The 12367-nt window shown below is 38.4% G+C and overlaps 1 protein-coding gene across 2 annotated transcripts in view; it reads right to left on the bottom strand.

Moving 5' to 3' along the window:
* Nucleotides 1-784: 784 nt before the first annotated feature.
* Nucleotides 785-12367, bottom strand: part of RNF125 (ring finger protein 125) — a 45026-nt gene continuing 33443 nt past the window's right edge. The window contains exons 5-6 of one of the 2 annotated variants that reach the window (XM_047794063.1): nucleotides 6132-6239; nucleotides 785-1131 (exon numbers count right to left, since the gene is read on the bottom strand). In XM_047794063.1, coding sequence (XP_047650019.1) covers nucleotides 1060-1131; nucleotides 6132-6239 — 180 coding nt within the window. In that variant the 3' untranslated portion in view covers nucleotides 785-1059. Of the gene's footprint in view, nucleotides 1132-1438; nucleotides 3805-6131; nucleotides 6240-12367 lie in introns of those variants that run through there. The other variant, XM_047794062.1, reaches the window with a different exon arrangement.

The following is a 12367-nucleotide window of genomic DNA, read 5'->3' as shown; positions in this document are numbered from 1 at the left end:
GCACTTCATTATTTTAGAACTCAAAATTCAAAAGGCAAAATAATTCAGGCAGCCAGCACCTAATTTGTCCTGTAAGGGGCAAAATTATCATGAGAGGAGTCCACTGACAGAATACAGAATTGCTGCACTGAGGTTAATAGAGGCAGGTCACTTAAAGCTTTATTCAAAGTATAGCTTTTAAAAAATTTATTTTCTGGACAGTGAGTACTAATACTCAGAAATATATTATTTTATTTTTCAGGATCTAGATTTCCAATCTAATGGTTACCTCTGAAAACTTCCTCTCCTTTTGCCCTTGTTGTCCAATAGGTTTCTCCTTATTGGAAAATCCATCCAAATTGCAGGGAGAGAGGTGAAATTAAACATCTGTTGTTACCTGTTAGCAGCTGTGAAAAGCAAGCTTGAAGACAGTATCTAAAAGGGAGGAAATAAGGCCTTCTGGATTTCATCCAGCTTTAGGTTTTTCTAGCCACCCTGTAATGGATGACAGAATAGTAAGCAAGTCTTTTAAGTAATGGATAATTTATTCTAGAAAATTTGGGGGTACATGATTATGACTACATTTATGTATAAGAGAAAAAGAAGTTTATAAACAATTATAATTAAGCTAACTATATATAAAATAGATAAGTCACAAGGACCTACTGTATAACATAGGGACATCTACTCAGTATTTTGTAATGACCTATACGGGAAAAGAATCTGAAAAAGAATAGATATATGTATAACCGAATCACTGCTGTACACCTGAAACTAACACAACATTATAAACCAACTATACACCAATTTAAAAAGAAGAAGAGGAAGCAGCTAACCACAACCAAATGACATTTTATTTTCAGGAATTGAAATCACTACTCTTCATTTGCTTGCTTTCAAGATGGAAATATTATTCTATGTCTTGGACTCTTCTTTAAGAGCCAGATATGAAAAACAGTCATCAATTAAGGAGTGATAGCAAGCACTGAATGTACAGTTACTTGAAGAACATTTGTAAGACTAAATGGGTGAATGGAAAGGAGAGAGTATTGAAGTTCCTACTGTGTCGATCGAGGTGGGTTAAGGATCTGGTGTTATCACAGCTGTGATGTGATGATTTGATCCCTGGTCCGGGAACTTCCATGTGCCATGCTTATGGCCATTTAAAAAAAAGAAGGGAGAGAGTATTATATGTCATGCCAACATGTTCTGAAAATGTTATAGTACAGCTTAAAAAAATAGAAAGAGATTGGGAAGAACCAAAGAAAAACATTTTTTGGGGGGGTGGGCACACCTATGGCATATGGAAGTTCCTGGGTTAGGACACAAATCAGACCTGCAGCTGCAGGCCTACGCCACAGCCACAGTAACAGTGGACCTGAGCCACGTCTGCAACCTACACCACAGCTCACGGCAACACTGGATCCTTAACCCACTGAGTGAAGCCAGGGATAGAACTAGCATCGTCACGGACACTATGTTGGGTTCTTAACCTGTTAAGCCATAACAGGAACTCCTAAAAAGCATTTTTAATTGTTCCAGTTATCGTATTGGTGGCGGTTGTATTAGTACTATTATTCTGAGACTGCTGCATTTGTAAGGCAGATGAAGGAAACGGGTAATTGTGGGATACTCCTATCTCCTTGAAAACCAGGATTCTCAGTATAGAAAAATAAAAGACACAGATATAGTAGAAAAGATTAGACAAATACCCTGTAGTAGTCAATTTGGGTTGGAAGTATCAAAATAAACTCATAAATTGTTTTACCTTAAAAAAAAAAAAGAAAAAGATTATTTCCTAGCTCTCCTCTAGAAACAATGACCAATCTAACTGCAATGAACTTAACAGCCCCAATTATGCTTTTGAAGCATTATTTCTCACTGAAAGTAATCAGGCTTCTTAGAAAAATGGCTGACTTCAGGACTGGGGCAGGAAACATACAAGTTGAGCCTGGAATACCTTGTCATCCAAGACTACATGGAAGCTATTAAAGACTGCTGCAGTAGTGCCAAAAGGACTCAGAGCCAACTTGATAAGGCTCCCAATGATCAAAGATAGGACAATTTGATCTTTAATAACGTAATACTCAAAATGGAATAAAGCCTATGTTTGACCCCATGAGCTCACGATACTTTTAGCAAAGGGGGAAATCTATAGAGGATGATAAAAAACAAGTTTGTCTGGAAAATTGGTAAATAAAGGGGAAAATTCAAGTATTTATTTTTCCCTTCCTATATGAACATGACCACTGGTTAACCAAATAGTAGATGCAGGGAAATACCTCTTTATAAAAAGGTCCCAACTAATAAATGAAAAATAAATGATAGAATATTCTCCAACCCACAACAAATCAATGGATCTAGGCATTGAGTATCAATTTCAGCTGATGTCACAAAAAGAGAGAATCGGACATTCTGTGCCCTCTAATGAAAGAAGACACCATGACCTACAGTCTGTGCAGAAGGCTGAACCTGAGTCTGCTCAAACCTCTGGATCCATGTCACTATCCAGAGGACAGAATAACATGCTAAATTGTGCCATGAGTATGCAATTAACAAAATACAGACAGTGGGGAATTTCTAAGACCAGGTAAAATTTAAGGAAAAGAAAGAAGGAGGAATCTGTAGATTAAAAAGAGACATAAAAGATCTATCTAATAAAGCAATTTTAAATAGATAAGATTACAAGCTAGTGTGTAGAGATTTTAATAAGAAAGAAAGATTTTAAATAAGAAAGAAAATACAAGGAAGGGAGTACCACTGAAATCCATGTAGTGGTTACTTTTGTGGAGCTGAGGAAGAGGGTTAACTGTGACAGATCACACACACACAGAGGACATCCCAGGTTGGTGGCAGAGTTCTAAAAGAATGTTTCCTTATAATAATGTAATGAGCTATACAGTTTTTGTTTGGTTTTTAATATTTGTTAATTTTATAATTTTTCTAAGAGAAGAAAATTAAAAAAAAAAAAATCAAAGCCCTTAGGGTTTCCCACCAAAAATTATAGATGTGCATACTTCTACTCTAAATATCAGCAGATGGTTGGTAAGAAGTTGCCTGTGTAAAGAAATATTTCTAAATGATAAACTACAAATATTTGAAAAATATAATATTAAATTCTTATGTGTGTATAGTTATAAAAAGTCAAAGAGCTAAGTGTGAGTATACATTCCCAACATGAAATTTACTTTGCTACAGTATTATACAATTTGGTTAAATGGATGTGTTGACTTCCAAAATCTTCCTTTCCTACTATGATACAAGGTTATTCATGTTATTCTATTAGCGATTAGATCATGAGCCCTGCAACAGATTTCATATTTCCTTGAATGTCTACACTTTATTTCACTCTCCATCTTTTTATATAGAACAAAGATTAGTTATCTTGCCCAACTATGAGGGCAGTTATCATGGCTGCATTACACACAATGTCACCTAATTTGCAAATAAAGATGCTTCACCCACAACCAGCCTTATGGTCTCTTTCATATATTAATGGCTGATGGAGACTATTTTCTGCTGTTAAGTGTCTAAGAAACTCAAAAATGTAAAACAGACCTAAACTGTCAAAATGAAAGCAGTTTAAAAAAGCAATATAACAATAAACATGACAAACATATAATTACATTGCACACTTTTCGGCCCATTAAACATTAAGAGTTTCCCTCCAATTCTTCAAGCAGCAGCTTAAAAAAACGGTGCAATTGTATAGCCTCCTTCCCTTTCCTTTTAATAAAATTATGTGGTGTTCGAGTGATTCACATATTCCAGAAGTGACCGGTCTAAGACCCTCTGGATAAGAGCTTCCTCAATTATATTAAAATCCTATAATAAAAAAAATAATTAGAAACATACAGTCAAAGATGACAGTTTTCAGAAACTGGAGGATAGGGGTTACATCAATGCTGTGTTTTGTAAAATAAAGCTCTGAATTTTGTGACCTCCCAAGTTTCCACAAAAACTCATAGAATCCAGCACTTTCACTCTGAAGCTTGTGCATTTTCTATTTCATTTTAGTGCCTATCAACTAACTAGCAATTGTCATAGTCAAATAGTCCTGAAATGGAACTTAAAAGTTTTTTTTCCTCTCTCTCTCCCTTTTTTCCCCCCCTTTTTTTAGGGTCACACCTGTGGCATATGGAAGTTCCCAGACTAGAGGTCTAATCAGAGCTGTTGCTGCCAGCCTACACCACAGCCACAGCAACGCCAGATCCGAGAGCGTCTGCAACCTACACCACAGCTCACGGCAACACCGGATCCTTAACCCACTGAGCGAGGCCAGGGATCGAACCCACTGAGCCATAAAAGGAATTCCTTTAAGTTTTTAAAAAATATGATCTCTTAGTTTTTAGTTAACATCACAAACCCTGGTCAGAGTGCTAGCCTCCACATAAGCCTGTAATATGGAATAAAGCTAGGACATTCTAACAGAATTTACCAACCCCAGCAATACTGAATATCCAGTTCTGAAAAAAAAAATGTTGAAAACAAAACTCTCTTTCTCATTGCCTCCTTAGATCGAAACAGAATTGAAAACTTCATGTCAGCACATTCTATAAGGAAAACAAAAACAATCAAGAGCCCCATCCCCTGCAACTCATTTCCTCTTTTCCAATAAACGAAAAAATAAAATAAAATCTTTATTGGAAGTCCACTCTAAAACATAAAAGCAAATAAATAAACCCCAAAGGAAAGCCATAAAGCACAGCAGAGCACAAGATTTGGACTCAACACCAGGTTGTTCTGAAGCAATTTATTAACCTTTGAGAGTCAGATATTTCATAACTAAGTGAGGATAATAAAATAGTACTCAGTTTATGGAAGTTGCTGCAAGGAATAAAATGAGATAATCTGAATAAAGTGCCTAGCAGAGTACTTCCTAGATTAAGAAACAAGAAATCAAAACAAAGAACACTGTTTCAAATTGACTTCCTCATCCAAGAACATGGTTTTGAGTGGGTGGAAAGACTTCTCATCAAAGTGGCTTCATCCTGACCAGTCCTGAATCATACTCTGTAAGATCTTGAGAAGGGACTGCACATGAATAGCCGGAACAGGTATGGAATCAACCTGGCTTTTAGAATGTCTTATGGAGCTAAGATAAAGAGGTACCCCTATGTGTTGTAAAAATGAGAACATGTGGACCAGAAGAAGGAGGCTCTGTTGGAGGCTTGTGTGCCTTAGTGGCCAGAAGAGACTTGACGGAGAGACGTAGGGAGTTCCTATTGTGGTTCAGCAGGCTAAGAACCTGACTAGTTTCCATGAGGATTTGGGTTCCATTCCTGTCCTTGCTCAGTGGGTAAAGGATTTGGTGTTGCCATGAGCTGAGGTGTAGGTCACAGACGCGGCAGCTGCAGCTCTGATTTGACCCCTCGCCTGGGAACTTCCATATGCTGCAGGTGTGGCCCTAAAAAGAAAAGAAATGGAAAAAAAAAAAAAAAAAAAGGAGTTCTCATTGTGGCTCAGCAATTACAAACCTGACTAGGATCCATGAGGACATGGGTTTAATCCCTGCCCCCAATCAGTGGGTTAAAGATCTGGTGTTGCTGTGAGTTGCAGTCTAAGTTGTAGATGTGGCTGGCAGCTGCAAGTCTGATTTGACTCCTAGCCTGGGAACTTCCATATGCTGCAGATGAGGCCCTAAAAAGGGAAAAGAAAAAAAAAAAAAACTATATAGCCCATGTGTCTCACTACATTGATAGTGTCGTATCTGTTATTAGCCATTCAATGTATTATAAAATGAATGCAAATTCTCTGAGCCATTTCATTAGTGATATGGTTTCCCCTCAGCTATGTAGGTTTTTAACCTCATAAAAATTATAACTATATATAGGGAGGCACTAGAGTAGAAATTAAAATAATTTGAAAGCGAAATCTGGGACTTTATACAATGGCTATACAATGGCTTTACAATGGCTAATATCACAAAGAAAATGATTTTGTCCAAGGCAAGTAACTACTTCAGTATTAACAGTCAATTTATAAAACTTTATAAATACTATGCTTTATGATTTCCTACTTAACTATAATATCTAACATTTCACAGCTATATGTAATTTTTTCCTCTATAATCTTATTCACTTGGATTAAGAAAGGTAAGCTTATTTAACATAGCATAAAAACATAATGAAAAAGTAAGAAAATATACTTACTATGAAATCATCATAAAACAAAGTGTGACTGACTTGCAAATGTCTTATTAAGCTGCCAGTGAAGCTGCCTGGATTCTCATTAGGTATTAAACGGCAAAGTGGACAGAACTGGAAATAAACAAGATCAGAGTTCAAGAAAGAATTTTAAATAATCATTAATATCAGAATTAAAAAATTAAATAACTTTAACAAGATGAATTTTAATTTTATGCAGCTACTAATCATATTTGGCATTATGTTTTATTTTTAAATTTTAAAAATTCTGTCCACACCCAAGGCATGTGGGAAGTTCCTGGGCCAGGGATCAAACCTGCATAACAGCAATGAACAGCCACAGCATTGACAACACCAGATCCTTAACCTACCAGGTCACTAGGGAACTCCAGCATTATGTTTCAGAATTGCATAAATATTAACACAACATAAATAAATAAAACTACATTTATTTCTTCATCTGTATTTCTCATATAAGAGTATGGCTATTTACGAAGTTCCTGTGTGGCATAATGGGTTAAGAATCTGGTGTTGCTGCAGCTGTGGCACAGGTGGCAACTCTGGCACAGGTTTGATCCTAGCCTGGGAAATTCCACATGCTGTGGATGCAGCCAAAAAAAAGAGTATGGCAATTTGCTTCATATTTATCAATTTATTAGCTAATACTACAGTTAAATGTACAATAATTTACTTCATTAGTTACCTACCTCTTGGACTTCTGGAATACTTAAGTCTTCTTTGTATGTGAATATTTTGTTACTATAAATTACATTACCTATATTATTTACTTTTGTGGGGATTATTTTCCTAGGATAAATGACCATAAATAGAGATGAGAAAGTCAAGTTATGAACATTCATGGCTCATAGTATACACTGCTCTATAGTTCTGGGTTTGGTTTTTTTTTTTTTTTTTTTTGTCTTTTTAGAGCTGCATCCACCGCATATGGAGGTTCCCGTGCTAGGAGCTGAATCAGAGCTACAGCCGCTGGCCTATACCACAGCCACAGCAATGCCAGATCTGAGCCTCATCTTCAGTCTATACCACAGCTCACGGCAATGCCGGATCCTTAACCCACTGATCCAGGCCAGAGATCAAACCTGCATTCTCTACGGCGTTGCTGTGAGCTGTGGTGTAGGTTGCAGACGCGGCTCGTATCCCGCGTTGCTGTGGCTCTGGCATAGGCCGGTGGCTACAGCTCCGATTTGACCCCTAGCCTTGGAACCTCCATATGCCGCTGAAGCGGCCCTAGAAAAGGCAAAAAGACAAAAAGACAAAAACAAAACAAAACAAAAAAACCTGCATCCTCATGGATACCAGTCAGATTCATTTCCGCTGAGCCACAACGGAAACTCCTGCTCTAGAGTTTTATATTGCCACCAGAAATATAGATTTTAACACACCAGCATCAGGTATTGGTATTTACACATATATTCCTAATTTAGTAGCCATTAATGGCTTTCTAAAATAAACCAAAAAACAAAAACTCTTCATTTTGAAATATTTATAAACGCACAAAAATTTGCAAAAAGAATGCAGAGAAGTACCATGTCACCATCACCCAGCTTCCCCGAACGGTAACTTCTAAATAACTACTGTGCATTACCGAAAGGGGAAAACTGGCAATTAACTACACAATACTTGACTTAGATTTCACCAGTTTTTGTGTGAACTCATATTTTGTAGTGTCTGTATTTATAGTTCTATGAAATTTTATCACATAAACACAATGAAAAATCAGAACTGTTCCATGACTGCAAAGAATTCCCCTGTGCTACCCCTTAACTTTCTCTTCTCTCCCGAACAGTGGCAACCATTGATCTGTTCTCCAGAGATTTTAAGATTCAATTTTTTTTTTCACCGAGCATAATGGCCTTGGGATTCATTTAAATAGTTGTGAGTATCAGTATTTCCTTCCTTTTTCCCGTTGAGTAGTATTCCATGGTATGGAAGTACCACAGTTTATCCATTTACTTCTGAAGGACAGTTGTTTTGGGCTGTTAAAAATAAAAGCTGCGGAGTCCCGTCGTGGTGCAGTGGTTAACGAATCCGACTAGGAACCATGAGGTTGCGGGTTCGGTCCCTGCCCTTGCTCAGTGGGTTAAGGATCTGGCATTGCCGTGAGCTGTGGTGTAGGTTGCAGATGCGGCTCGGATCCTGCGTTGCTGTGGCTCTGGCATAGGCCGGTGGCTACAGCTCCAATTGGACCCCTAGCCTGGGAACCTCCATGTGCCGCAGGAGCTGCCCAAGAAATAGCAAAAAGACAAAAAAAAAAAAGAAAAAAAAGAAAAAGAAAAGCTGCAATGAACATCTGTGTATGGATGTTTTGCATAAATGTGTTTTCATTTCTCTAGGATAAATTTCCAGCAGTGTGATTGTTGAGTCATATGGTTAATGTTATAATTAATTTTGTAAAAAAAACCTGCTAAATTATTTTTCAGAATAACTGTACCCACAAACTATATGTGAATTATCTGTTTTTTTTCCTCATTCTCACCAGGAATTGGTACCATCAACCTTTTTTTAAATTTCAGTCATTTTACAGGGATGTAGTGGCATCTTTTGTAGTTTTAAGTTGTATTTCCCAAACGGCTGATATAAATGACTCTTTTTATAGATACTACTTTATTATGTCTTAACATAGGGTTTTTTAAAAGATTCTACTTCTTCATGCATTATTTATTTATTTTTTTCATTTTACAGCTGCATCTGCAGCATAATGGAAGTTCCTGGGCCAGGGGTTAAATCGGAGCAAAGCTGTGACCTACACTGCAACTGTAGCAACACTGGATCCTTTAACCCACTGCACCGCACCAGGTATTGAACCTGTGCCTCAGCAGCGACCTGAACCACTGTAGTTTGATTCTTAACCCATTGTGCTACAACAGGAACTCCCATGTTTGTATTTTTAAAACTATGAAATGCAGAATTATTACTGAATGCAAAGTATGTGTTATGTGATAAATGATGTGGTATTTTCAATTGATCCTCACAGCAACCCAAGGAATTACTATCATTATTTCGTCGATGAATCCAATTGCAGAAAAGAATTAGCTTAAACTTATAGTATTGTAAGTATCAGAGTGGAATCTAATGTCTGATCTAGACAATCCAATGTTTTTTAATTTTAACAGTATCTAATTTAACAGTAACAGATATTAACAGTATCTAATTTAGATGATGTTTCCCTTCCCTTTCCTCCTTTTTTTTTTTTTTTTTTGGCTGCATCTGTGGCATGTGGGAGTGACCAGCTAGGGATAGAGCCCATGCCACAGCAGTGACTCAAACTGCTGCAGTGACAAAGCTGATACTTAACCCAATGTGCCACAAGGAAACTCCAATGACCTTTCTCTTTATTTTTTATTTATTAATTTTTTTGGCTTTTTAGGGCCACTTCCACGGAGGTTCCCAGGCTAGGGGTCCAATCAGAGCTGTAGCCACAGGCCTACGCCAGAGCCACAGCAACTTGGGATCCAAGCCGTGTCTGCGACCTACATCACAGCTCACCACCAAATGCCCTCTTCTGTGAAAGGGAGATGCCATCACCACCTTATAGTTGTGATGTTTACAGATAATGTCCTTAAATGTGCTGGGTACATATAAGGCATTTAATAAATGCCATACATTTACTACTGTTTGATCTCTGTTCTTGAAATGCTGGGTCTCCCTAAGGGAAGAAACTACATGTGTCCTGTTAACTTTTGCCTTCCCGGTTCCTGGAAAATAGTTTTCGGTTTCATCTCAGCCTCTCACTGACTTAACAATTAATCAATCTTCACCTGTAAAATAAGAATTATCTCTATTTTGCAGGGCTACTGGTAGATTTAAAATAATATCTCATTTAACATTTTGAAGCTCAGTCACTTATATTCCCTCCATCCTTGGCACACATAACAAATGGCTATTATTCTTATCACTTAAGCAGATACTTTCTTTTTCTTTTTCTGGCACCTGGGGCATACGGAAGTTCCCGGGCTAGGGGCCAAATTGGAGTTGCAGTTGCTGGTCTACGCCACAGCCACAGCAATACTGGATCCAAGTGGCAACTGCAGCCTATGCCAAAGCTTGTGCAGTGGTGGATCCTTAACCCACTGAGCCAGGGCAGGGATCCACCCCACATCCTCATGGGCACTAATGTTGCATTCTTAACCCACTGACCCTCAACAGGAACTCCTTAAACAGATACATTCAATACAGCATAGCAAGTATATTCAAAATCTGATTAGACAGCTGTTTATGACTGAAAAAGGAATCATTAGTTTTTTTTTTTCCAGGAAGCCAGGAAAGGATTCAGCAGAGTTTCTGGTAACTGAATTTTGAGTCTTGAAGAATGAGGCAGGGGAAGAGCATCACAGGCAGAGGAAGCAACATAGAAAAAGCAAAAAATCCTAAAAGAACAGGGCCTGCTTAGGCAATGGGAAAAGCTAGTGAAGCTGGAGATAGGGCACGCTGGGGGGAGTGGTTGGAAAAGAGTCTGGAATGGTAAATTGGGACCAGTTCTTCTCAACATATACTCATCTGAGGACTGTCCCAAAGTCAAGAGCCAGAGGTACAGAGAAGACTAAGCCCTGGTCCCACAATTAAGAAGCTTTGAGTCTAGTGGCCGAGAAAGATACAGAAAACCTGGACTTTTTTTTTTTGCCATACTCTCGGCTTGAGAACGTTCCTGGGCCAGGGATGGAACTTTCGCCACGGTTTCGGCTTGCACCATAGTTGAGGCAATGCTGGATCCATAACCCTCTGGGAACATGAACTTGCAAGACAAGTAGTTTTTGTTTTTCAGTCTGAAGTTAATAGGGAATTAGTGGAGGATTCAGCTTTTATTTGATTGATTGATTGATTGATTGATTGATTGTCTTTTTAGGGCCGTACCCGAGGCATATGGAAGTTCCCAGGCTAGGGGTTGATGCAGGATCCAAGCTGCATCTGCAACCTACACCACAGCTCACAGCAATGCCGGATCCTTAACCACTGAGTGAGGGTAGGGATCAAACTCGCATCCTCATGGATACTAGTCAGATTCGTTTCAGCTGTGCCACAATGGGAACGCCCGAGGCTTCGGCTTTTAGATGTACAGAAAACATAATGGTGTGACTAAAGACACTGCAAAACAATGAGCCAGTGTCTACATTACTCCAAAAATTTCTTTTGTTTCTTAACCTGAGGAAGGAGAGGGTAAGAATCAGAAAGAGAAAGATAGGAATTCCCGTTGTGGCACATCAGAAATGAATCCAGCTAGTAACCATGAGGTTTCGGGTTCAATCCCTAGCCTCGCTCAGTGTGTTAAGGATCCAGCATTGCTGTGAGCTGTGGTGTAGGTCATAAATGTGGCTGGAGGCTATCACTATGGCATATCGGTAGCTATAGCTCCTATTCAACCCCTAGCCTGGGAAGGTCCATATGCCATGCGTATGGCCCTAAAAACCATTTAAAAAAAAAAAAAGAGAGAGAGAGAGAGACTGATTGATCATTATCTAAGTACCTAAATGTTCATCTACTCCCTAAGCTTGCCAATTTCTTGATGTCAGCTCATCCTTTAATATATGTCTTTACTCAAATATACTCCCAGGCCATATTGCTCATATACTCCCAGGCCATATTGCTCATATTAAGAGCCAACAATTGTACAGTGTACCTTCAAAAGATGTTGGCCTCATCTCAGTGGGGACTTTACCTGATGGTGAACACAACAGGGAAATAACAGCCACTATAGAAGAAGCTACCACCAACTTCAGTCCTCTGGAATGTCTGTTACAATGGACACCCAGCTCTATCTGTGGTTTAGGTTAACCTCCACAGCAACTCTGCCAATTACAGAACACTTTCTATATGACAGCAAATGTCATTAGAAAAGAAATATACCTGAATCCAATACCAAAAGAAAAGAGACATGAACTGAAAATAATTACAGGCAAATACGTATCCAAAATTAAGGTACCAGACTGCACATCTAATTTAATAGGAATTTGGAAGCAAATCTAATGAAATTTGTTCTTCCTTCCAAAACATTTATGCACATATACTTTCACTGCCCAGGCAAGCCTCAGATATTCTGAAAACAAACCCATGGAAATAAACTGCTATAGGGACAATGCCTCAGGCTTTTATCAACATAATTTTGGTTGAAGTCCTGTCCCTTCCCATAAGGAATGAATCTCAGGAGCAAAAGGCAAAAAATAAGACTACCTTTGAAACTGGGGAAACTGGGTGAATGGAATTATGTCTGTCTCTCTCTTCCTTCC

Source organism: Phacochoerus africanus, chromosome 8 (genome assembly GCF_016906955.1).
Source record: "Phacochoerus africanus isolate WHEZ1 chromosome 8, ROS_Pafr_v1, whole genome shotgun sequence".
NCBI classification, from domain to species: Eukaryota; Metazoa; Chordata; class Mammalia; order Artiodactyla; family Suidae; genus Phacochoerus; species Phacochoerus africanus.
Note: the sequence above shows the minus strand (reverse complement) of the source record. Positions and strands in the feature narration are given on the sequence as shown.